Raw genomic sequence first — 25,159 nt, forward strand, 5'->3', positions numbered from 1 at the left:
GTCAGAATAGGTGGGACGAAGCCTATATAGGTTATAATAGGTTGTGGACTAATTATAATATAGGGTTTTTTTTAGTCAGGTTTGTCTACTTCACTAGTTATTGCTCTGGTTGGACTTTAGCTGTATATTAACTGTATATTTCTGCGAACTCTGTTATTCAGAACAAAACTGTAGTTTTATATCCTATCGGACAGGCATATCAAAGCTGCTTCAGCTTTGCGGCATGCAAAGCGCCGCAAAGCGCATGCGCTGTAATAGCTCACCTGTCGTTGCACCTGTTGCATTCTTATCTGTACAGCAATGTAAAATACAAAACCAGGAAGCTTTTCTTTCCTCGACTCTCATGACGCTGACGTCACGGAGAATGCGGACTACAATTGCCTTGTTAGAAATAAGTGACCTGAAAACAAACTGAGAGGCCACAGAGCCGCAGAAAATGTTCCGTTTATGCTGTTGCTGCTTCTTTGGCGATAACTCCAACAACAATGAGGTATGTGTTTCTGGGTTTTATGGCGTCTTTATAAGAGCGTGTTTAGCAAGGAAACTATACAGCTTCGCTTCGCTCGATTTTTCCATTGCAAGTAATATGATGGGATCCTCTTAACTGCTGTAATGTAGCATTACTGGGTCTTCACCTAATAATCTACTTTTGTTGGGGATTTGAAACATAATTATTATAATATTGAAGCTGAGTTTATGATCACATCATTGCACTGGTACACATGATCAAATATGCCTAATATTTGTGGCACAGGAAGAAGAAAAGAAAAAACACTATGTAAATAAAACCAACTTTCGCTGTTTCAGAGACGGCCTCTCCTGGATCCCCGACGCTCTGAAGTCAATAGTGCTGAATCCGCCAGGCTGAGCCGTTCATCAGCGCAAAGCGGCAAGTCATCTCAGTCTTTTTTTAATACTTATAAAAATGACAGATGAATTTGATCCACCTGTTTTTCTTGCTGTGTTACTACTACCTTTCTTTCTTTCTTTCTTTTTCTACTCAGATGCACAGACTGTGAGACGGATTGGACGGCTGGTGATGAGGCGAGTGTGCGTGCCAGAGCTCGATCAGAGGTTTTTGGAGATGGCTGAGACCTTCAACAAGCAGCAGGAAGGCTACGAGGCCATGGTGCAGCATATAAGAAACCTCCAGCAGAGCTGTGACTGTTCCCATGATGACACCCTCGCTTTTGTTCAGTGTTTGGGGAAGATTAGAGAGGAGCAGGGTGAGTGACACATACTTTTTAACACACGCTACATGGTAGCTGATGCTTCACTCCCTCCCCCATTTTTTTTTTAAACTCATGTACTTCCAGAACCAACATACCAGGTCTCTCTGAAGATGAAGGGCTACGACTTCTTCCTCAGTGCGGTTCCTGTGTGGTCTGAGGGCGCAGGTGAGGGGAAACCGCTTCCTCCACGTCTGCAGAGGGCTCAGAACGAACTGAAGGGTGCTTCTGACAGCACCAGGATGACCATTTCAAAGGGGACCACCCTTCAAGAGCTTATCGGCTGGTTGCTCCGTAGCCATGATAAAATGGCTGAGCAAGTGAAGAAGGCAGCAGAAACTTACCAAGAACAAGGGAGAGTTAGTGAGAACCTGGAGGAGAACATGAGGGAAGTGAGGAGGGCCAAAGAGTTGTCTCAAGGATACAGACAACAGGCCACGGCAGTTCTCACTGAGGCTGCACAGATAGCAGGGGCTCAACTGTAGTGCACATACCTTTCTAAAAGTTTTGTTTTAACCGACAACAATGCAGAAGTACAGCATTTCCATGGGTTATCTCCATAAATATCCCCACCAATTGTATCAAGACTGTCATATCTCCTTTTATTATTTGATTATAATAGAAATGTATTCTAACACTTTAAATAGGTTTAAAGTGTTTTTTTTATTTTATTTTGCATCATTACATTCTGTCATATGTATTGTTAGAGTGGTAGATGCTCATACTTAACCTGGCTTAAGGTTCTAATAATGAACTCTGGATGTGTGTAACTGTGTAAAAGCCAAAAGCTCAAGCTTCAAACTGTGTTAAATATTCCATTTTAGAATTTTTTTATATTCTAGATTTAGCTTTGATGATGTTCTTCAATGTAAATTGTGAAGACTTTTAATATATCTGTGTATCTACAGTGCATAATGCCATCAAAGGTTTCAGAGAATCTGGACAAATCTCTGTGCACAAGAGACAAGGCTGAAAATCTGAATGCACAGGATTAAACGTACAGTCCTGTCATGGAAATCACTACATGGGCTCATGAAACACTTCTAGAAATTATTGTCTGTAAACATGCGTTGCCATGTCATTCACAAATTTAAGTTAAAGGCGTATCATGCGAAGAAGAAGCCATATGTGAACATGATCAAAAAACCCTGCTGTCTTCCCTGAGGCACTTAACCTGGACTGAGGCAATGTGGTCAGACAAATCAAATCAAAAACAGGGAAGCTCCATCCTCTGGACTAAAGAGACAATTGTTACCAGTGCTCAGTTCAAAAGTCTGCATCTCTGGTGGTATGAGGATGTATGGGTGCCTGTGGAATTGGCAACTTGTGTAGTTGAAAATGAGCACAGTGCCCTTCTTTCCCGAATACATGTAATTTCACTAGCCAACATTAGGGGGCAATGCCGCTTCACTTTTATCTAACAACCGCTCATCGTTACATACTCATCAGACTTTTAGAAATAGCACCGCAATGACAAAGCTTGTCTGAACTCCAGAATTAAATTTATAAACGTGCCACTACTTTGTGTGTGTGTGTGACTTTTACCAGAATAGGTTCACTGATTTCTGCGAAGCTTTCCCACACCTCTGCCTGGACTCTGCTTTAACAGATTGCAAACTTCATGCCTGGTATGTTTCCCAGACATGACAGAGCTGAGATGATATGACATGAAAGCTCACTGCAACAGCAGCTGAAAACTAAACTGGGGGTTTGTCGTGATTGTGCGTGGGATGTTTTACTGTTTCAATATACAGACTTCTATTAACTGATTAAAAACCGCAGCTTTCCCACTGTTATTAACCTAAAAGCCCACCAACACATGGTCATATGCCATGTTGATAATTAATTTCCAAAAATCCATTGTTCTAAAGGCTATTGTCACATGGTATTGTTTACCAGAGAGGGACAGTTTTGGAGCAGTGTTTCTGTCTTTGGCTTTGGATTAATTAGGTGTAAAGTGTGATGTAAAAGAGAAGCAACACCAACACTTCCTTTTTTATGAAAATAATCGGCAAATAAAAAGAACGAGGATCAAATAGAGGAAAATCTTGAATATAGGCCGTGGACCCAGTTTTAGTGAAATATGGTAACTGGATATTTTTATAGTTTACTCATTAACATTCGTATTTTTAGTAAATAATCTAAATCGATAATTAATATCCTGCAAACTGTACGTTTCTTATACATACCAATGTTCATTAACAGCAGATTTGACAAATCACTTGGCTGTTAGAGAGCGGTGACTGACTGGGACAACCTACCGTGATCGTGGAAATTATTAACTTGCGGTCCTCGTGTCTAATTTGATTGGATGGTTTAGTTGGGCGTGCGGCAATTGGATTATATACTTCTCTCTTATTGGCTGAGAAGCCTGGCATTCAGTGTAGAGCGCGTCCTCTTCTCTAAAAGGTAGTCTGAGTGGAGAAAGTAATGAAGATGGAAGGAGGTGATGTTGTTGAATTATTGAGGAGATTTATGGAGTAGCAAAGTGATAGCCGTTTACTCGTCCTAGCGGAACGACAGAGGACGGTGATAGCAGGAAGCTGACAGATAGCATGCCAGTAAGTAAACAGCAACTTCCTCAGTTTGCCTAGAGTCGCCCCTTAGCTGATCCAGCTAACTAGCTAATCTGTAAGCAACCGTAGTGACAGCTCGAAGTCATTCAGCAAGGCGATATAGAGAGAGTGTGACGGCTCGGGATTAATTTTAGGTCTCTGGCTCATACGGGCTAAAAAAATGCTCTGAAGTGAACGGCGGGAAAAAGCTAATGTAATTTTTTCCATTGAGCTAACAGTTCACCGGGACAGAAATTCTCGGGGTGTTTTGGCTTTTTTTTTTTTTTTTTTTTTTTTTTTTTTTTTAAACAGAAGGTGTATAACCAGTGTTGAGGGTGTGAGACTAGCTGGATAGCAGCGCCCAGGAACAGGTAGGATCCTACTTAAATCAACTAAATAATTTGATATGACACAGCAGGCGGGGGGGCTTTCCAACTTATCATAGTAACGACATATTCTTTGCTACCATTTTGCTTCTGTCCCATCAGTCGTGGAGGCAGACTTTGTACCTGTCTTTATCCTGTTTGGTAACAGCTGTGTGCAGGTGTGTGCACTTGTTATTCCTCAGGTGATTTGTGTTCGTGACAGGGGAAGAGAAACCACCACAGACGGGCATATTGGATAATGCGTTGTTGGGATTTTTCTAATAGCTGTCATGTGATGCAGCTTTTCTCCACACCACTCATCCTGTTCTGGGGCTTCCTGTATAGGGGGGCTGGTGTGAAGCCACAGAGCCTTGCGAGTACGTGCTCTCAGAAGTTTAAAGCTGCTTGTTTTACTTCTCTGTGACCTTCGCAAAAAAAAAAAAAAGGCTTCTGCTGTTGTGGCAGTTTTTGTTTTAGCGTTTAATTCATTGTTGTCCTTTGCTTACCATATGTGTGTTTGTGTGTTTACCTTTGACTTTAGGTGGAGGCTGTGCCTAGGGTTTGTTGGTTGGGTGCCCTGTCAGTGTAATGTCATTTGGGTGGGTCTGTGTGTGTGTGTTCAGGCTTGTTAATGTGTGGCATCCATGGCTGCAAGTGTCTTAGGGCTCTTAATGCTTTTTGACAATGAAGCACAGCAGGTCATGGAGCAGAAAGATCGTACAGGCTCTGCTGTCATCTGGCATCATGGACGGTCGTCCGTGTCAGAGGGCTCATGAAATGTTCTGGCAATTTGAGCGTTGAAAACTGTTGCAGTCTCTTCCATTTTTTTTTTTATTCTGTATCTTTTGCACACACATGCATGGCATGGGTTAAGCTGTATTCTGTACTTATAAATGCCATTACCTGTAGCACTTTAACTCCACAAGAAACCTTGAAAATCAAGCTAATTTTATGCAGGAGGCTACAAATGAGTTGCCTAACTGTAACAGGATGAGCTGAAACAAAGCATGTGGTGGGGAAAGAAAAGAAAGTGTTAAAAATGAAAGGAAAAACAAAACCCTTATTTTAATCACTTGCTGCAGGAGGATGGAGAATTGGAGGGGCAAGATGAGGGATACATCACTAGCTTAGAGGCAAGAGAGGAGAGCGTAGGCTGCTATAAGAGGATTCCTCGCTGTTGGGTCTCTCTCTCTGTCTCCCTTAGCAGTGAAAACCACACGCAAACCACAGACTCTGTTGTCATTTCTACTTAGCTACCGGCAGTCCTCAGCTATATGTTTGCACGCATGAAAGAAAATAGAAGCAGAAAAACAGACCCCCGCCTATCCCCTTTCCCCCAAAGCTACACAAAACCTATTGAAGAAGACTTTAGGGGGAGAGCAAGGTGGGAGTCAGTGATGCAACAGAGTTAAGGTAGTCCAAATAAAGAAGATGCCAACAGACAGTGTAAAAAAGAAGTGATATAAACTGAAGAGAGATGTCAAAATAAAATGTTAAAGTCTTCTGAATGGTGTAAAATACTCTTAGCGGGAGGTGGGGTCAAACTGTGAGCTCTGGGCATGATGGAGGCTGTTTCCTGTCTTCCCCTTTTTTGACCACAGTTGCACAACCCTGCCTTTAACTTTGCTTTTACAAACCACAGTGTAGATTACAGTAGTTCCTTAATAACTTCTGTTTCTGTTCAGGTTAAACAGTCTTGTTTTTTAGTTCCTCTTTTTGATACTAGTTGCTTAGTATAACAGTTAAAGTGTATCTGTAGTCAGGTGTGGGTAATTTGCTACTGTAGGTTTTATTTTACTTTATTACATTCATTTTTATAGTTGTCTTTCATTCCTTTAGCTTTTCTTCCTTGGTGTAGCAGTGTAAGTAGGATTCTCATTGTTTTTCCATGCAGCAGTTTCTGTAACTAAACCCTGTACCACAGGAAAAAGCAGCTGGGGCAGCTCAGTCACTCTTAAAACCAACCGCTTCGTCATTCTCTTTTCTTCTCCCTTCCATTTAAACGTCCACTCCCATTGGCCTAAACAACTTCCTCCACAAAAAAAAAGAAGGAAAAAAAAAAAAGGAGGTTCCGATTCCGAAGTATGTGTGTAATGGGAAATGATGTAATCAACAGGCAGATATGTATACATGTGTGTGGGTGTCAACCTAATTCATTCTCACACTTGGACATGCTTCATCACTCTCTCTCTCACTCTCTCTGCTCCAGCTCTCCCAGACAGGTATTGTGTGTGTGTGTTCTTTTAAATGTGGCTTTTGTATGAAACCATGTGAAGGAAATACTGGGCTATTGTATGTCTGCCTCAGGTGTTGTGCATCAGCGCTGTAAGATCATCAAGCTCACAGCAAGGATTAGAAATGTAAACTCAAAGCCTTTGTTTTGAAAGAAGTCCTTGGAAGGAGGAGTCACAAATAAGCTCATTTAGACTGGGAGCCCAGTGTGTGTTCGTGTGTGTGTGTTTGTTAGTTCAAGACAGTAGTGTAGGTGTAAAAATCACAGGGAATGAGCTGTCAACTTCTGCTAGCTCACAGGAACAGGTTTTGTCAAACCAGACTTTGAATAAACACACTTGCACAGGCACACTTGTACAATCTATGACACATCCTCTGCTGCTTTCTGCCATGTAGCTGGCTCTGTCAGCTTTTTGCAAAACTCTGTGGTTAAACTACTTAACATGTAGGATATTCCTTGAGCTCGTCTAGGTCAAAGGGACGTAGCTGTGTATGTATGTGTGACAGTATCATTCCTTATCTCATGTGTTTCTCAGAGGCTGAGAGGTTGCCAGGGGCAACAAACATCGACCCCTGATGAAATCTCTGCTTTTATAACCCCCACCAAGGAAGTTTGGCAGTTGGCATGACTGAGTAAAATCTAGCTGTTTCTTATGAAGCTTAGTGAGAAAACTTTCACTGGGTATATTATTTTTAGTCAGTCAGTTTGCAAAGAATCCATTGCTGTGCCCCCACATTTCCATTTGAGAAAGTATTGTAATGTTGTTATGAACATTGTTGTCACAGAGTAATATTTTAAATTACTAATGTTAGATCAGAGGTGTCTGCTCTCTGAATGTGCTTCTAGTGCACCCTGGTGTCGCACTTGTCTTGAGTTATCCACCCCTTGGGATTTCTTTCATACCGAATCATAGATATCACTATCCCGCTTTTAATTTAGTCATTGATTTCTGCTCTATTTATCTTCCTGGACTGCCCATCTGCAACTCTTCTCCCTTTATCTCACATCTACTTCTTTAGCACATCATCGATTTGTTGCTGTTGCTTGTCAAGCCTGCTCTGCCGCCTTATCTTTGACGCTGGTTTATTCATGTGTTTACTGGTCAGTGTGATTGAGTTAAACAGAGAAAACTCATCAGCTACTGCATCATTTTTGTTCAAGGGTGCTCCCTCCAGTTTGTATTGATTTCTGTCTTGATTAGGGAGCCTGTAATGACACAGAGACCACTAACAAGTTACCCAGACCTAGATGGAAGGTAAACACCTGCTTAATGACATAATTATGCTCAATAGTGTACTCCCAAGACAATTACATTTCTATTTTCCTCCACCAGATGATTGAGTCTGCCTGCAGTTTGTCAATAGAGGCTAGAAGTCTTTGAAACAGGTGATTATGTGCTGTGTGCATCTCTGTCTCTTGTAGTTTCAACGTAGTTTCAGATTGAGTTATCATTATATCTGTGCGTGTGCGTCGCTATAGCATAGTATTATATGTTGCTTTGCAATATTATATCGATAAAGGGACATCAAATATCAATATTTTATAAAATAAATAAAATTACTCTAAGAATGCCCAAGAATGCCAACCATCCTGAGATAACATTAGCCAAGCAAAGTTGCATTAAGTCAGCTCAGCTGAAAAGCCAACACACTTAACTTGACAAAGCTACCTCCTAATTTAGACCCAGGTAATAGCTCAGTCACATGACCAAAAGATAAGATGGCAACCTCCTTGCAGCTAGAAAAACAATCTTGTCTTTGTTTTTGTTTTTCCTTATATTCTCCGACCTGTTGCAGTTTGTGTTGAGTAAACGGTTATCCAGAGCTTATGAGCGTTTCACATCCACTACCACTTATGTGGAAAAAATATTTATCACGATATATATTTGAAAATTTGCGATAATGATAAAAATTGATGCAAGACAAAATACTTTACAACTCCACAACTTTATTAGTGCAAAAAAACCCCATTAATTTATTTTCAGTTAAACAAGCAGCTGTTTTTATGTGCATTAAAGCTGTATAAAAATGTTACGGTGCAAATGGAAATTCCTTGCTGACAGTTTAACCAAAAGGCATTTCCAGTGGAAATGGGCTGACATATCCTGAGCATAACCATGTATAATATCCACAAAAGTTAAAAAGAGGTGCTTTGCAACATGAAACTCCACAGTGCCAAATAAATAAGTCAAATACGTATCTTTCGGACCATAAGGTGCACGGGATTATAAGGCGTATTAAGCAAAATAAAGCAGTCAGATAAGTCTAACTTTACTCAACTCATTCTTCTTGCTTCCTCCACTTCTGTACCATTGACTCATTAATGCTGAATTCTCTCACAGCTGCTCTCTTCCCATGTTTTACTGCGTGACTGATAGCCTTGGGTTTAAAATCCGCTTCATACGCATGTCTCTTAACAGGTGCCATTTTGGAGTCCTTATACACATACAATACGGTTATATTATGTTGAAGCGCAGTACGTATTACTCCGTGAGGCTCTTGACTACGGTAGCCGCAATGCTCCGACAATCCATCAAGTGGTGCAGCTTTGTAGCTTACCAAAGTTGTACTAAAACATTTTTTGACAGATTTTTGAGCGCTGTGTACCACATAAAATCGGTTTGAGGCCAGTAAGCAAAACAGAATCCATACATAAAGCCCACCAGATTATAAGGTGCACTGTCAATTTTTGAGAAAATTAAAGGCTTTTAAGAGTGCCTTATAGTCCGAAAAATACGGTAATAACGATGGTCCACTTGCATGTTCTACAAAAAAAATGTTATATTAAAAAAAAAAAAAAGAAATATATTAAATATTTCATTTTCTTGTCATTGTAGCTTGGCTGATAGAAGGCAACCTTTCTGCAAACAGTTGCTGTCTGACTTGGATTGACTAAAATCACTCTCAGAGAGATTGTTTGTTTAAGGTTTGAAAATAATTGCTGTCTGATGTATAAATGCAGATGGATATCCAACATGTTGTTATTAGTCTGAATGAGTCTTTGTCAGTGAGCACAACTCGAAGGGACTGTCAGCTGGTTGCATTCTGACTGTATTCCTATAGAACATTAAGGTTGTTGAGCACAAATGTAATCGTTAAATATCAATGTCTGCCTATGCAGACAGCAACATATGTCTGATTTCTGATGATTTATCATAATTAATTGTTACATTATCAGAGAAATTGCATGAAATTGCCATCTTTACCCCATTTATTTGCATGATATCAGATTGATTTAGTAAAATGTTGGTATTTCTGACAATCTCATTTGGCAGCAAACAACAGACAAACCAAAAAATAAGTACGATAACTTTATCTTACAGAATAAAATGAATATTGACAAAGTTTAACTTAAAGAACATAATTTGCAGTTGAAGAAAGGTGATTTCAAACAAAAAAAACCCCATATGTTTGTATTACTTTTTTTTTTAAAAAGTCATAAGATATTAGCATCAGTCTTTAAAAAAACAATGTCTTTTAGGTTCTAATATTGTACAGATGTCTTTGAAAAACCTACCCTACTTCTCCCTTGATCTATGACTTTAATAGACATTTCCATGATGAGTCAGTGGTCTCAGTAGCTAGTTTCACATCTTATTGAATACAGTATGATAATTATTTTGTAAATTGTGATTGCTAACTACAGGAGCAGGCATATTTTGTGACTGATACTGTACTGTAGATTTCTGGATCACTGTTATAAAATGGCAAGAAATAATAAGCCATGTTGTGAACATGGCCCATGTTCACATTTGTGCATGAAGATGAGAGAAGCACAGGGAGGATTTTAAACCACAGAGTTTAAAAAAACAAAAACGAAAAAAAAAAAACCAGACAAAGGGAGCTTGAAAAGGTCTTTCATATACAGTTTATGAAATAACTAAATTAAAGGCCTGTCACGTCTTCATCACACTGGTTAAATGACACAGACGCAACAGAAAAATGGTGATCAACAAGGCCGATATCAGCTGATGCCAATGTTCACCTGGCGCGTCCATGAATCCTTGGTATGCTGATCCTATCTTGAACTACGTGAGTCATAAAGTTGAAAAGATTAACAATGTATGACTGATGCGTCATTTGACTGAAAAAAAAAATCGACCTGGGTGTTGATTTGAACATGTTATTCATTCATGTTTTTTTTCCAGCCTCTTGTTTTGTAACAGTTTCTGTCACATGTTTCTGCGAAGGCTACTTGTAAGTTGAGCTGGCCACTTCCTTATTTGGCTCTTTGGAAATTATAAATGGCCTCTGTTCTCCATTTCTAACTGGTTATTAGACATATTTATTGATGTGGTTTCAATGATAAGAATAATCTGCATATTAAGGGTGGTCTGACTTCTTCCTCTTAGTATTACTTAATTGCGTGTATCCTTCAATGTTGAGCTAATTTGACTCTTAACCATTTTCCATTGTCTCTACATGATTATTCTTTCTGTGTATCTTGTTACTGACCATGCATCAGACTTTGTCACTGCAGTTTCTTCCTGCTGCTGGGATTGAAGGAAAATATATCACATAGATAGGCGGCAAGGCTGGCAGCTGGTGATTGTAGCTTTCACGTGTCTTTTTCTGGAGCCATATGATGCAGATGACATGCCCCAGACGCCAGTGTGGACACAGTAGTTGGGTTAAAAGTGATTCTGTAGGAGGAGGAAGAAGTCCTCTGACAAGTCTGACTCATCCTCAATCTAATCACACTCTTTATTTTGTTACTCAAGTTAGTCTGCCATTAAACAGCATATGCTGGCTGTCCTCGTTGTCCTCATCAGTGTTAAAGAGCAAAACAACAGGCTACCACAAAGGACTAATTTCTGTAAATGGAGGCTATTCTGCGTTATAATCCTTCCACATTTTATGAGTCACTGGCTCCCCTCCCCCCTTGTCATTCCTGTCATTGGTGGAGTCCATAAATAGACACCTGGCTGCCATGAAGGGACCAAGCACTGAAGTAATACAAAAAGAAGCATTTGAATGGATGAAAAAGGCATCTGGAGGCAGAGAGGACGAGGAAAGAGAAATGATGTGTGGGAGGATAAGTGGATGGGTAAAAGAGGGACAGGGAAAGGAAGGCACAAAAATCAAATAACTATTTTTTTTTAATTACCATTTTATGCTATTTGTGCTTCTTGGGAGATTTTCTGATTAATATCTGTCCAATAATCTATAGAATGTGGGTTTTGTATTCATTTTAAAGAGTATTTTCTTTAACAGAATATGTTGCGTAATGTTACCTTTCAAAGCCAGCCTTCTACCTGAGGTGAAAGTAAAGACATTTTTAATAACCGCTTGTGTATCTTTTCATCTAAGAAGTGAAACATTGGAGTAGTGTTAAATTGAAAATATGCTATCTTCCCTGCACCAAATTTTAGCACATTTTTCTGTGTGACGGGTATGAGCATAAAAGGACTCTTTCCTTCCCTGTTTTTCTTTTTCCTCAGCCTCTTTCACCAGACATACCAAACATGGAATTTGAGTCTGCATTCAACAGTCAATTTAGCCTTGTACTTGCAGTCTCAGGGTGCGCACACAACGCAGGCACCATTCACTGAAAACACAGGATTCATCAGAGAGGCACAGAGGTGGTATCTGGCCTGCCATGGTCTTACAGTGATAGTCACACTGTAGATTTGGTTAAGGGGTCGTCAACATGTACATATGTGTTGCTCCAGTGATACAAAAAAAATGTGACATTTAAGAAGTAAATATTTAAAAATGCGATTCATGCAGATGCCTCTAAAGAGGATGGTGTTAGGCAGACTCTCACTATTGGTTCATTAGGAAACTGCAGCAGGGATTTCCATCACATTAATGGTCATTGTTAAAATTGAGTTTTTCCTTCCCACTGTCACCAAGTGCTTGCTCAATGGGGCTATCTCATTGTTGGGATTTTCTCTATTATTGGAGGGTCTTGAAGCAACTGACTGTTGAATTGAATTCCATGACTTTTCACTTACAAAGCCCTACAGATATATCAGTGAATACTATGTATTTGTTGATAATAGGGCATCAGCATTTAGACTAGCCAATAAATGAAAATTCAAAGTAAAGAAGACACATGTAATTAACAATGTTTTGAGTGCTTATGTTGAATAGTTTGTCCACCAGGGCATTCGGTGACTTCCCTGTTTGGCAGCACACGTTTGGAATGCCACAAACCTGCTGATCTGAACAGAGTTGGGCAGAGGCTAGACAAATTTGTGACAACAAAATAAGTTTATTTTTTAAACTTCATTCTCATATTTTTTTCATACAGACTCTTAACTAGCAGCACATAACAAATGTTTTTATGGTTCATGTGTAAAGAGGAAAAAATATCTGCTGATTTATCAAATTTTTAATTGGCAGATATTGATTTTAGTCTTCTATTAGTCAGGGTCTAATTGCATAGACTGTGCAGGATGGATGTGGGTTTAGTGTGTGTGTGAACAACAATGCCAGTGATTTTAAAAAACAAACAAAAAAAAGGATCTAATTTATAGTAAAACTAACAATTAACCAGTTCCTACTGTATAAGCATGCACTTTCCTCAGCTTCTCAGTCAGATCCATCCCTTGGTTGTAATATACAGTTTGAATACACCACAATGCTAATTACGAAACTGGTCAGCTTAACAAGTCACAACAAGACTTTAAATGGGTGACATCATGAAGACAACAGCCAGCTTTGATGTGAAGTGTATGTTCCCATAGCTGTTAGCGTGGCTGCAGTCTTGTTGATATAAAAGCAAAGTTGTTACATTTATAAAATGTCTTGTTTATGCAAGATGATTAAGAACTTATAGTTTAGTGTGTGTGTGTGTGTGTGTGTGTGTACATACACACCTTAAGGAGTCTTATACACTTTTTTTTTTTTTTTTTTTTAATTAAACGTAAGTAAAATTTGTGAAATTGAGTGAGCAAATAATACTGCGTTTTTAATTACACCCAAACTGCAGTAGATTTAGAATTGCGGTTAAACTGTCTTTTTCATTTTTCTACAAGTTTCTGCAAGTGACTGCAGGGCATAAAGGATGAAAAGGCAACAAATAGGAGTGTGCAGTAGGAGCCATCTGATACTGTTTCTCAACAAAGTGAGAATTAAAATGACAACAAAGGAAGCAATAAGTGAAGAAAGAAAAGGTGCCATTGGAGTTTCAATAGAAAAGAAGCCACATGCATGGCGTACAGGGTGAGCAGAGAGTGTGAATACTGTGATGGACTGGAACCGATATCAAAAATAACAAACAGGAATGGAGGAAGCAGAGATTTCATTGCATCATGAAAATGTCAGCTGAAGTAGGAGAGGAGCCTCTCTGTCTGTCTGTTTATGGACATATAAACTGTAGCGCCTGTTCAGCAAGTATCTGCATTCAGCCGTGCCATATTTCTTATTCTCGTCAGTGCTTGAAAAAGAGAAGCCAGCCAGGTTTCTCTGTGTGGGTGATTTATGATTTTTATTTATTTATTTTTTTCGATTTGTAAGCCTAAGTTGAGAAGGCGGCGCCTGCAGAGGTGTGCGTCTGGAGAGCAGTGAGCGAGAAGGAGAGACTTACTGTTTGATGTGTACAGAATTTATTTATTTCTTTTCTGAAAGTTACCAAAAATAAAAAAGAAGGCTGATAGATTTAGTGGAGCTTTGTTCAAGTGTGGACTGTTTGTATGTGTTCTGTATATTTGCTGTCATAAATGTTAACATTTATTATGCAGAGTTTGTGTTTTTGTTTTTTTTAATCATTGTTTCTTTTTCTTTTTTTCCTTTTTATTATCTATTTATTTATTTATTTTAGGTAGAGGTAACTCCACTGCAGATGAAGGAACATGTTGGCTATGGACCAAGGAGTGGTGGAGGAATGGCTGTCAGAATTTAAGGTAAAGCTTTATTTTCTGTATGAAAGTGTTTGTTTGGGCAGGGGAAAAAATACTAAAAAAGCCATTTACCGGTGATCTGTATGCAGTACATACTCTGCTTCTTATTATTGACAGGATTTATTTCACACATAAACAAACGCACTCTGAAGTGCTTCGCTACCAGAAAATTGCACGCTCTACTCAAATATGAGCATTTGCTGTTAGGTGACCAGTACTAGAGCTGCGGCTTAGTGACGAATATTAATGAAGGAGCAGATAAGATTTTTTTTTTTCTTCTCCTGTGTGAATGTGTGAGGACCAATCTGCTGTCATGTCTGTAAAGTTGACCTCCTAATATAGCCAGCTCAGTGTGACAGACAGTGATTGTGGTTAAAGAAGCTGTCAGGATCTCTGCAGGATTTCACTGCTATTAAAACGTCATTTCAGAAGCAGCAAAACCAGACTATTAGTCTGCTTTGCTGCTAAATGGCAGATTTTATTAAAAAAAAACAAACAAATGATATATTCTTTTTTCTTTTCTTTTTTTTTTTTTTTTGCTTTTTTTGCAAATCAGTGTAAATAATATGAATTTGTGTTTGTCTTTTCAGTGTTTACTTTTCAAACTGAAATGCTGTAAGACCTAAATGTGTAGCATGTTAAACTTGAGCTGGTTACATATGTGTTTCAGACGCTTCCTGACAGTGCCGTCTCCACCTATGCTGCCTCACTAAAAGACAAAGGTGCCCTGGTCCCTGCACTCTACAAGGTCATCAGAGAGAACTACAGTGACGTATGTAGATATAAATCTTTTATTAACTTGAAAATTAGATTGTAAAGGTCTAACCACCCAACCTTTAACCAGTACTTAGTTTTTAGTCATGTGTTCAGTCCGACCATTTACCTGCTTTGTTTTTGTTATTGTTATGTTTTTGCTCAGGCTTGATAATCTTGTGTTTATGGATTTGTCAGATTTGCAAACACACTGCGTCCTTCAAGCAGTGCTGTGTTTATACCCTGATCTTACCGTTGAACCGTAGATGCTAGTTGCAAAATTTGTTGCAAATGAGTTGGCTGTTCTTGTCTCGTGATTTTTACTTTATTTTTTATTTTAAATGTTGTGGCCTAATTGTATGCCATGTGTTTTTTCTCTTTTGGATATGTGTCCCATGCAGTTACTAGAGCCAGTGTGTCACCAGTTGTTTGAGTTTTACCGGAGCGGTGAGCCGCAGCTGCAGCGTTTCACGCTACAGTTCCTGCCAGAGCTCCTGTGGAGCCTCCTGTCCGTCAGCGCAGCCAGAGACCCCCACACCTCCGGCTGCATCGAGGCCCTGCTGCTAGGCATTTACAACCTGGTGAGGGAGAGGGTGAAGCACTTGTTGCAGTTGTTTTTTAGTTGCAGAGATGAAGCTCACAGGTGATCGGTTTTATTTATTTTTTACTGGAGGCGAACTGCTCTGGTTGACGGCAATAAAATGTATCTAGTGTTTTAAGTGCACAGTAAGGAAAAACACTAGAAAAGTCCTTGATCCTTACCAAGTGGAAATTATCGTGCAATTTGCCAACGAAGAGGACTTAACTGCTCAACTATTTCAGGGATCTGCGTCATGAGTTTTGAAAGATTACTTTCTGCCCTTTCTGCCTTGCTAGACAGCTGTGACAGGAAATACGGGGGAGGAGTGGTGGAAACAGTGACTTTGCACATATACACTGATGGACAGCACCTTGCAAATGCCTTTTTTATTTGCAGATAGATGGGAGCATTAGAAGTGATTAAGTTTGTTGAGTTGTATTTCATCCTTTTCAGCTCCGAGTGATCTATCAGCAAAGTCCACTGTCTCCTCACTTCCTCTCTGAATACCAGAATAGGTCAGCTGTCACTCAGCGTACTGGCTGGTTCCCATTAATCTGTTTGACATTAACATGCACATAGAGGGACACCAAAACCCCGGGGTTTGTGCCTGTGTGAGCACGCATGCATACATATGAGTGCACACCAACAAAGTGTCAGTAGGGAAATGAGACCCTCAGGTTTATACACAGCCACCCACACATAGCGGATGACTGTGCTCAAAGAGATCAGCACACGCTCTTTAGAGGTTTGAGGGCAGACGCAGACGAAAAAAGGGCTTTTTTATTTTTGCTTTCGCCCACATAAGTTTTCCCTCTTCCTGTCTTTCTCTTTCACAGGAAATAGTTGATAAGGATGGACAGAGTAAGGTGTTATCTTTTACCGTCCCTTCCCTCTCCAAACCCTCAGTTTACCATGAGGTGAGTGTGTCCTCCATTCAAAGTTGTGCCAGGGTTGTTTCTGCAGAGATGTACTTACATAAACTGTATCCACCTCTAGCCTTCAACTATTGGCTCCATGGCCCTTACCGAAGGAGCTCTAGCTAACCATGGGCTGAGCAGAGTGGTGTACAGCGGGCCTCACCTCCAGAGAGAAACCTTCACAGCACAGAACAGGTAAGACAGTCATGTTGGTTTTAAAATGTGCTTTACCTGTAGCAGGATGTCAGTCTGTTCATTTTCAAAGTGGCAGCAAACACCAGCTAATTAACAAAATAAGAATGCACATAAAGGAAGATGGAAAATCTGATCAAAAAAGGTACTTTTACTTATTCATTTGTGAATGCATGCTTTGTATTATAGCCTAAAAAGGACATATTACCTTTAATAACAAACTGGCTAAAACAGATTCATGATGACTTGTGTACTGATGGGGAATTAAGCTGCTGCCATGTTTTTTTTAATTTTTATTTTAGGGTAGCTTCAGCTGTGGCCTGTGGCAGTTGTCTCTGCCTTGTTACATTTAAACTTGTTATATTGCCATTAGGGTTTCTTAAATTATTCTGAGATGAAAGACTGGCGGCCATGTTGGCCTGAACTGAACGTCCTCTGCCTTAACCATTTTTAATTTTGAGTTAGTTTAACAAATTGCTTGTTTTCCAGTTGGAGAATTCTTATTAGACAAAAAAGTGGTGCATTTAAAGATCCCACAGAAATATTTTGAATGTTTTGGTTCTTGTTATCCTAATGGTACTTCTTGCTTTAGTAACCCTCCTGTTCTGTACAGATGGGATTTCAGGTTTTAAGATTTTGGTGTGTCTTACGTAACGTGCCATTTCAAGGGTTTGTTTGTGTTATTGAGATTTGAGGTGCTGACCTTCCTCCTGCTTTGCTACAACGCCGCTCTCAGCTACATGTCCTCCAACTCCCTGCAGTCCCTCTGCCAGCTCAGCTCCAGGTAAAATGTATACACATAAACACACACACGCCCACAAGCATTAGCATTTGTAGCATTTGTGGGTCACTTAACTTGAGGGCTAGACACAGACGCAAACTGCTTTCCAACTTTATAGCTTGTGTTGCTGAAGTTCTAGGTAATATTTTATGGAGGCAACTTACAAACACACCCACACACGCATGCGCGCACACACAACCGCACAGGCGCGCACACACATACACACACACGTTTGCAAGTTGCTGCTTATCTGATCCTCTTATAGACTTTGCTGCCAGAGAGAGCCAAGATATTGCTATTTGGCAAAGAGCTGCAGTGTACACACATCCCACCCAGCTCAGTAATCTGAGCATTGGTCTGCTGAGCACTGAGCTAAAGAGAAGTCATCGGCCTCGATTTCTGCCTAACTGTTTGCTGTGTTAGCAGCGCTGTACAATGCATAAAGCTTCTAATATACAGGTGTTACCTCATGCTTTTTGACTCCTCTGAAGCTTGTTAGATGCATGGTGTGTGGGGGTGTGGGTGTGGTTTAACTTAGAATCTTGCTTGGTGAGTTTCACATCAGCTCAGCTCACCACACAGTTAAGTAAATGGCTTTAATGGTGCTGCAGCTAAGTGGCCCACTGGAGTGGTTTCTCTGCTTCCGTTCTTACTCATCTAAGCCTCTCTAATGTGTTTTTATTGGTTATCTACCAGGGTGTGTATTTGTGGTTACCCACGGCAACAGATGCGGCGGTACAAAGGCATTAACACACGGCTCACAGTCACATCAGAGTTCCTGGTTCAGCTCATCACAGGGATCCACTACGCCTTGTGAGTACAAACGCACACGGCAGCACACAGTGAAAGTTCTCATGGCGTCACAATGTCAAAGTTCAAGTTGCGTTGATAAAAAGATTCCACAGAAATTGGGTACAGGAAGCTCCTGATACTCGTTAAGATAATTAGTGCAGACAGTTTATGTTCCAAGCTTACATTTTATAAGTGATGTGAAAACGTAATTACAATCTTTTCTGTTGTCTCAGCTAATTTCTTTAAATTGTACTTATTTCAGCATGTTAGATTAAAATAAAATGATAATAACAATAGTCCCTTAATCTGTTTTAGACTAACAAACTGTGTGTGTGTGCATGTGTGCGCACATTTCTGCCCCTGTGTAGGTGTAATGGTGAAGTTGACCTGGGATCCAAAGCACTGGATGACGTTCTGTATCGAGCCCAGCTAGAGTTGTTCCCCGAAGCCCTGTTGGTGGGTGCAATGATATTTTTCTGCCACTATCACACCTCCTCTAAGTGTGTGTCTGTGTCTTTAATTGTAAGAGAGAGGGGAGAGCATGTGATGGTTGTGCACATGCTGGCCTCTGGTTTTGTTTCATGCACGGCACAGTATACGGCATTGTCTTGGTGTGTGTGTGTGTGTGTGTGTGTGTGTGTGTGTGTGTGTGTGTGTGTCAGTCAGAGAGTGCAAGCAGAGTGTAATCCCACGAGATTATTTACATGCTTTCCACTCTGCTCCGTTAAGCTATAATCCTTGCGGCCCAGAGAGTAGAGGATTGAACCCGCACTTACAGTATTACTATACAGTTCAAGGTGTGCTCCTTCACAACAATCAAAACAAACAGCATTTACACTCATATTAGTAACAGTGGTGATGGTTTATTTTTTCCTGTGTAAAGGAGTTGCACATGTGATACTGTGGAAAGTTTAAAGTGTCAATTTTGTGTTGTCGGTTTCTGTGTTGCAAGTGGAATACACCAGGTGGCTGCTAGCTTAGCGTGACGTGGTGGCGTGTCCCTCCTGAGACCAGTGTGCCGAAGCCTCACAGACAAAAGACATGTTGTGTTGTGATTATGAGTCTTTCTGTCGTGTGTTACGTGCTCGGCTGTTAGGAGATTATTAGTGCAAGTGCCCCGTGAGGAGCACTAGGAACAAAGATTATTGTATAAAGACTTGTGAAATCCATTTCAGTGTGAAACACAAGGCTTTGTTTTCCTTCTTTTTTATTTAGCTTCTTCCGTTACTTAATTCTTGCATGTCTACTATGTGCAAGTGAAATTATTGATGAGATGTTGTTGGATTAGCCACTTGACAGAACATCAGCGTGTACTTCATGTCCATCCTGTGCTTGGTTGATGGGGTCAATTTTCTAATGTAGTTGAAGCAGGGATGCTCTGACATAGTGTCTGAATATCATATGTTGGCTGATATTGGTGATCAGGAACAGAGCTTCTCCTGTTTCACATCAGGTTTTTGTTGGCTAAGTGAAATACTTAAAACTGATCTATTATTATTACTATTATTATTATTATGTTAGGTAGACTACGTTAGTATCAACATCAGCTATCAGCCCAATTGAAGGCTCAGTGTGTGTACATCCTAAGTTGTGCTTGCTATACATTAGTACTGTTTTATTTTTTTGGTATTTGGTATTGTGCCCAATAAGAAAAAACAGAAATGGAAATGAAAGTAGAAACTTTCTGTAATTTTTGGAGCTGTAAAATAGCATACACCTATAATATCGACAGCTTTGTAACTTAGCTTAAAAACTCTAAATTTGGCAGTGCACAGTAAATCCTTGGCACTTGATCTTGCATAAAAACATAATTATAGTAAACACTTTTAAAATTTTATGCCACCTGAGCCTGAATGCAACATGAGACTGCTGTATTCTTCCATCAGTCTAAGTTCGCTTCATACTAAGATTAGCGTGTGTAAAGACGTTGGGGCATAAACTTTTTTTTTTTTTTAATTTAAAAAAAATAAAATATTTCTGAATACAGCTGGTGTGAAGTGTAACAGGTGTCTGACTAATGGTTAACCATGAACTGGGACATAAATTTACCATTGCCTTCATAAACCATAACTCTCTTTAAACCCAGAAATTTTAAACATTACCTAAAAATAAAACTTGAACTTTGAAACCTAAAAGAGCAAACATAGACAACAGGCTGTAGTTTGTCTATGAACTTTATTACATCGTTAGATGATTGTGATAATATAACGACATCTGCTGTGCAGCTAAGGAAGCTTTCTGGCAGAATTGGAATCAATTGAACTATAATTACATTTAAATTAAAAACTATAATAAAATTATTGGTTTTGGAGTTATTTTTCCATCTTGATGGGTGCATAATTTCACCCAAGTCACACAAGTCACAAGCCACACTTCATCACCCAAGTGATGAAGTGTGGCCTTCATCTGTGTGCTGGCTTCTTGAACTATGCACTCAGTCATCAAAACTTTGAGAACCCCCATGATCTAAGGCTCAATGTCTTTCTCCTAAAATGTGTTACAGAGTAATAGACTGAACTGTGAAGCAGTAAATGTGTGATTCTTGTTATCTCCAGGTGGGTAACGCCATTAAGTCATCACTGCACAGTGCAGCACTGAAAAGCAACAATAAGGAGGGTGCGCGGAGTATTCAGGTGGAGATCACACCTACCTCCTCAAGGATCTCCCGCAACGCTGTTACCTCCCTCTCGATCAGGGGACACCGCTGGAAGAGACATGGTGAGACGCATACACAGGCCTAACGCAAACTTACCAAACAAGAGTTCCTACACGCTTCTCTCATGTTTTAAAAAGAAAAAGGTGAAACCAACGAATTTAACACCAAAGGAGAGAGCAAGAGGTTTAGATCTCATCGTGCGCTTTCCCCTTTTTCACTGTGTGACAGTCGACGTGTTGTTGTCATCCCTCATGGAGCCCCTCAAGATCATAGATTGCCCATCCTCAGCTTTCTAACTAGTGCCGTCCCTCTCCATCTTAGAATCTGCTCATTGAAAACCACCGCTTCCTGTCTGATTTCTGAGAATACTCTTGAGATGCTGGCAGCACAGGGACAGAACAGCCTGCCAGGCAGACAGATTCAGCATGCCACATAAATCAGATCAGAGTGCAAGTAGTGTGTTTTTAAAGTAGGATACTGGTGGAAAATGTGTGTGTGCTTGTCTTTTGTGCAGTTTCAGCCTTGTGCCGAAGACTTTTATAAATATTATAATGACCACAGAACAAATGAATCGGACTTCCATTACCCTCTAGAGTAAATGATGGCAGCCTCTTTGTGGTGCAGAATTAGGAGAGGGCTGCTCTCTTTTCCCAGTGTAGCTACATCTGGGTAAATTACAGCCTTGAGCTAGTTTAATAAGTAGGTTTCACATTGAGCCTAACGCCTGCTTTTTCTGTCACAGATCCTACTTTTGTGAGTTTATATATAAAGCTTTTGTTATGAGCAGATGATGGAGGAAAACAGTATTAAGTATTCATTTATTTGCGAGGATGCACAGTGATCTATGAACAGTATTATTTCATTTAAGTGCTGTGTTCTTATTCACTCCCATTTAGCATGTACGTTGACCATGTGTTATGTTCTGATCACTATGATTTGCTTTTTATTTTTATTTTTCTGCCATTACATTGATTACCTGTTTGTCTCTGTTTTTTTTTTCTGTTGTGTCTGTGATTTTTTTTTTTTTCTTTTTTTTTTTTTAAATTTATTTATTTTTGGCAACCTTTTTTTTTGTTTTTCATGTACCTCTGCATGAAATGTGCATGTGCGTGCATGTGTCTATATGTTTGTGTATTGTTTCACTACCCCGTCCATGCACCCACCCACCAGCAGAGAACCAGGAGGTGTGTGTAGACGGTGAAGCTGCGGTGGGGGGCGTGGCCATCCCAGAGATCAATGTAACGGGCGTGAGCGGTGATCGAATGCCCAACGGGGACTCCCTGCGGCCACGCCCCGATGGCCGTTCCCCGACAGACGGCGACATGATGGGTGCCACCTCTGAGGTCAGCATGGACCCCCGAGGTCATGACTCCAGCATACGTCTGGAGGTCAGGAGGCAGAAGTCTGTGAGGCGAATGGTGGAGAATGAGGGGTCTGGGTCAGCCTCCACAGGGAGGAACCAGTACTAAGGTCCTGCCCCTCCTTCCCCTTGCCCCACTCATGGGGTAACCTAGGTAACCAATTGTGGGGGTGTGGTCTAAAAAAGCTGCATGATGTCTTTTTTTTTTTTTTTTCTTTCTCCCCCCTGTACCTGTTTGCGTTGGGTTCTACCCTCCTCTCACTGCGCTGCTCCTCTCATCTGTCTATTAAGCATCATTCATTTTTACTCTCTCCTTTGTGGCTAAAGCTTCTTCATAAAGATCTCCTGCTGGAATTTCTAAAGAGCAAATGAATTATTTAAGATGCCACTGAATAACAGATCAATAGCCTAATAAAAAATGCATTAAAGTCAAAGGAATGACATTTGCTTATGATGAGCGAGTTGATGACATTAAAAGCAGAGCATTAATCAAAGAGGGGAATAGTAACGGTGTTAAAATGAGACTTTCCTGATCAGTGAAGGTCACCCCAAAAGCCTATACTCACTGATAAGTCATGATGACCTTGAATAAAAAGACCTAGATATCTTTGTTAGCATATCGAGGAAACTCCTGTGTTTTCGCCGCAGTTATCAGAGACCTTCTTGGTCTGTTTGCCTTGACACATTACCCCAGGTTGCACCTGGTCACAGATTACTTCCTTCTGACTGGTAGGTAGGAACTGAGAAACGATACGTTGGTCTTGAATTATGTGCTTTCGCCATATTTAAATTTAGAATCCAATGAGTGCATATTTGTTTTGAAGAGGTTAAATCTGAGCACGAAAGACTGTAAGTGTAACAAGACCTGCCTATCTGTCTGTTTTTCAGCTGTTCTGGTGTTTGTTACAGTGGTAGCATCAGATTAGAAATGTGTGTTTGCGAATGTGAAGGTGGTTGGAAGCTCACACACAGTTGTGGATGCATGAATTCAAGAAAACAGGAAAAGTTTTCTTGTGTATTTAGAGTTGGTGAAGAGAGAAAAAATATTTAGGGTGGGCCTTGGTTTGCTTCCCTTACTTTCCCTTCATGGTCTTTCATAGGCTTTGCTCTTAGATGCTGTCCTTTCCTGCTTTTGGGATCAAACATGCACTCCTCTGCCACTAAATTACTGACTGTTGTCTCACAGAGCTGCTGGGTCTCTTAACCTGTGTACTGTACCCGGACTTACTGTTTCTGGTCAGGTGGTGAAAGATTGCAGTGTGAGGTCGCCACCTGCTGGACAGTGATGGACCTCCTCTGTCATCCAGCAGCATGATATTGTGCAAAATTCAAACACAAGCCTCTAAAGGATTGATTAGATTAGACTGGATGACAGATGAGATTCTTCACTTTTGACACGTGTGCCGTTTTCTCATGTTTCTCTTGTTTCATTTCCCCCTGTCTATCTCACAGACGCAGTGGATCTGGGTTCCCCGGATGAGCTGATGGATATTTCGGAGGTGGATGAAGGGGTTTGGCCAGGTGGCGCGGGGCCTGACATGACCCCACCCACCATCACTATCAGCAACAGCGTCACAACATTGAACCTGGGGGCCAAAGCCATGAAGAAGTGTCGGCTTGGCGGGCGGGCCAGCAAGGACAAGGAGGCGGGCCCTCTAATGCCGGGCCGGGCCGCCAGCGAGAACGCAGAGCTGTCTGTCAAGCGGCTAACGCTCACTTCCAGCCAATCGGTGCCCAAAGCGGGTGCCCTCACCAGCCTGACGCGCACCGCCAGCGCCGTTTTCTCACGCTCCTTTGAGCACGTGGCCAGCGGCAATGCCCCTCCCTCAAGCAACCACACCGCCTCCGAAGCCGGCCGCTACTCCTGCAGCCTGCAGGAGGAAGGCTTGGCGTACTTGAGTCCAGCGCCAAATCACACACAGCGCTCCCCCAGCATTAGCGTTCATCTCGGCTCTGACCTTTGAACTCAAGTGTGACTCTTGACTCATGTCTGATCCTGTGACCCCATACCTGTGACCTGGAACTCCAAGCCATGCTAACTGCAGTTGACTGCAAAAGAAAGACTCCAGCTGTTTCCCCCTTGTCACTCCATTTTTTTTAATTTTATCTCCCCCCCCCCCCGGTATCTTTAACTCTCTGTGCTGTGAAATGCCGAGCGCAGTCAGAGGCGTCGAGGACGCCGCTTCCAGCTTTGTCTGACTTTTAGCAGTGCGCTCATGACCTGGACATAACTGTGGTCGTAAACGAGCGTGCTTGTTCAACATTCAACATCACTAAGAAACTATGTGGAAAAGTACTTCAAAAGTGATCTAATCTGTATTTGTTGCCCTCTGCATGGCTTTTCCATACATCCATCCTTACCGCCCAGGTTTGTTAAAGGGCACGTGTTGAGTGCGCGAGCATGTTTGTGAGTGAGTGAGTGTGTGTGCGTTGACTTTATCTGTACGTACAACTGTTTTTAAATAAAAAGGCTGCTGATTGATGAAGTGAAATAGTTGATTCTCCTAGTTGGAACACTGTTTCTACTACTTTTATAAAAAATAATAATGATGATGATAATAATGGATCCCTTCCCATAGCAATACAAAACTGTTCTATTCAGTGTTTTTTATATTTTGGGCTGTTTACTGAATATTCCTTCTGTTGGCACTTATCAGAAGTTATGCCTGTGCTTTATTCTTCCTAAAGAGAAACAAAAAACCTACAACTAAAACATTAAAAATCAAACAGTATGATAAGAATCTAGTCTTTATGTTTACAATCACACAGTTTTCTCATTAAAGATGGAGAAGCAATATTACCCCTGCCCCACCAACCTCCCACCCCCCTCGCTCCTTCCTGAACTGCTGTGTATTTGATGGCAAAAATTTAAAACGAAGACAAAGAGGATTTGGGTTTTT

The 25,159-nt window shown here is 40.7% G+C and overlaps 2 protein-coding genes across 6 annotated transcripts; both read left to right on the top strand.

Moving 5' to 3' along the window:
- Positions 1 to 238: 238 nt before the first annotated feature.
- On the top strand, positions 239 to 2,246 carry LOC146493392 (uncharacterized). Its single transcript, XM_085148162.1, has 4 exons — positions 239 to 490; positions 808 to 889; positions 1,005 to 1,226; positions 1,317 to 2,246. The coding sequence occupies exons 1-4, from the start codon at positions 437 to 439 to the stop codon at positions 1,712 to 1,714; spliced, it is 756 nt and encodes a 251-aa protein (XP_085004288.1). The 5' UTR covers positions 239 to 436; the 3' UTR covers positions 1,715 to 2,246.
- Positions 2,247 to 3,610: 1,364 nt separating this feature from the next.
- hycc1 (hyccin PI4KA lipid kinase complex subunit 1) lies at positions 3,611 to 24,728 on the top strand. 5 transcript variants are annotated; one of them, XM_085148155.1, is made up of 12 exons: positions 3,611 to 3,790; positions 4,097 to 4,155; positions 14,150 to 14,231; positions 14,899 to 15,000; positions 15,383 to 15,562; positions 16,398 to 16,478; positions 16,558 to 16,673; positions 17,359 to 17,454; positions 18,148 to 18,264; positions 18,612 to 18,699; positions 20,799 to 20,961; positions 23,712 to 24,728. In XM_085148155.1, exons 3-12 carry the CDS (start codon positions 14,181 to 14,183, stop codon positions 24,221 to 24,223), a joined length of 1,506 nt encoding a protein of 501 aa, XP_085004281.1. In that variant the 5' UTR covers positions 3,611 to 3,790; positions 4,097 to 4,155; positions 14,150 to 14,180; the 3' UTR covers positions 24,224 to 24,728. The 5 variants fall into 5 exon arrangements, with proteins under 5 accessions (XP_085004281.1, XP_085004280.1, XP_085004284.1 ...); XM_085148158.1 differs by lacking the exon at positions 4,097 to 4,155 and adding an exon at positions 22,073 to 22,413 and having other exon boundaries at positions 3,613 to 3,790; positions 23,712 to 23,850; XM_085148157.1 differs by lacking the exon at positions 4,097 to 4,155 and adding an exon at positions 22,070 to 22,413 and having other exon boundaries at positions 3,614 to 3,790; positions 23,712 to 23,850.
- Positions 24,729 to 25,159: the final 431 nt, after the last annotated feature.

The sequence above is a fragment of the Neolamprologus multifasciatus genome, chromosome 22 (genome assembly GCF_963576455.1).
Source record: "Neolamprologus multifasciatus chromosome 22, fNeoMul1.2, whole genome shotgun sequence".
In the NCBI taxonomy this organism is placed as follows: Eukaryota; Metazoa; Chordata; class Actinopteri; order Cichliformes; family Cichlidae; genus Neolamprologus; species Neolamprologus multifasciatus.

Coding starts and splice junctions, on each gene's coding strand:
- LOC146493392 (XM_085148162.1), top strand. CDS start 437: ATGTTCCGTTTATGCTGTTGCTGCTTCTTTGGCGATAACTCCAACAAC. Junction 491..807: donor ATAACTCCAACAACAATGAG/GTATGTGTTTCT, acceptor TCGCTGTTTCAG/AGACGGCCTCTCCTGGATCC. Junction 890..1,004: donor CCGTTCATCAGCGCAAAGCG/GCAAGTCATCTC, acceptor TTTTCTACTCAG/ATGCACAGACTGTGAGACGG.
- hycc1 (XM_085148155.1), top strand. CDS start 14,181: ATGTTGGCTATGGACCAAGGAGTGGTGGAGGAATGGCTGTCAGAATTT. Junction 18,700..20,798: donor TGTTCCCCGAAGCCCTGTTG/GTGGGTGCAATG, acceptor TGTTATCTCCAG/GTGGGTAACGCCATTAAGTC. Junction 20,962..23,711: donor ACACCGCTGGAAGAGACATG/GTGAGACGCATA, acceptor TCTATCTCACAG/ACGCAGTGGATCTGGGTTCC.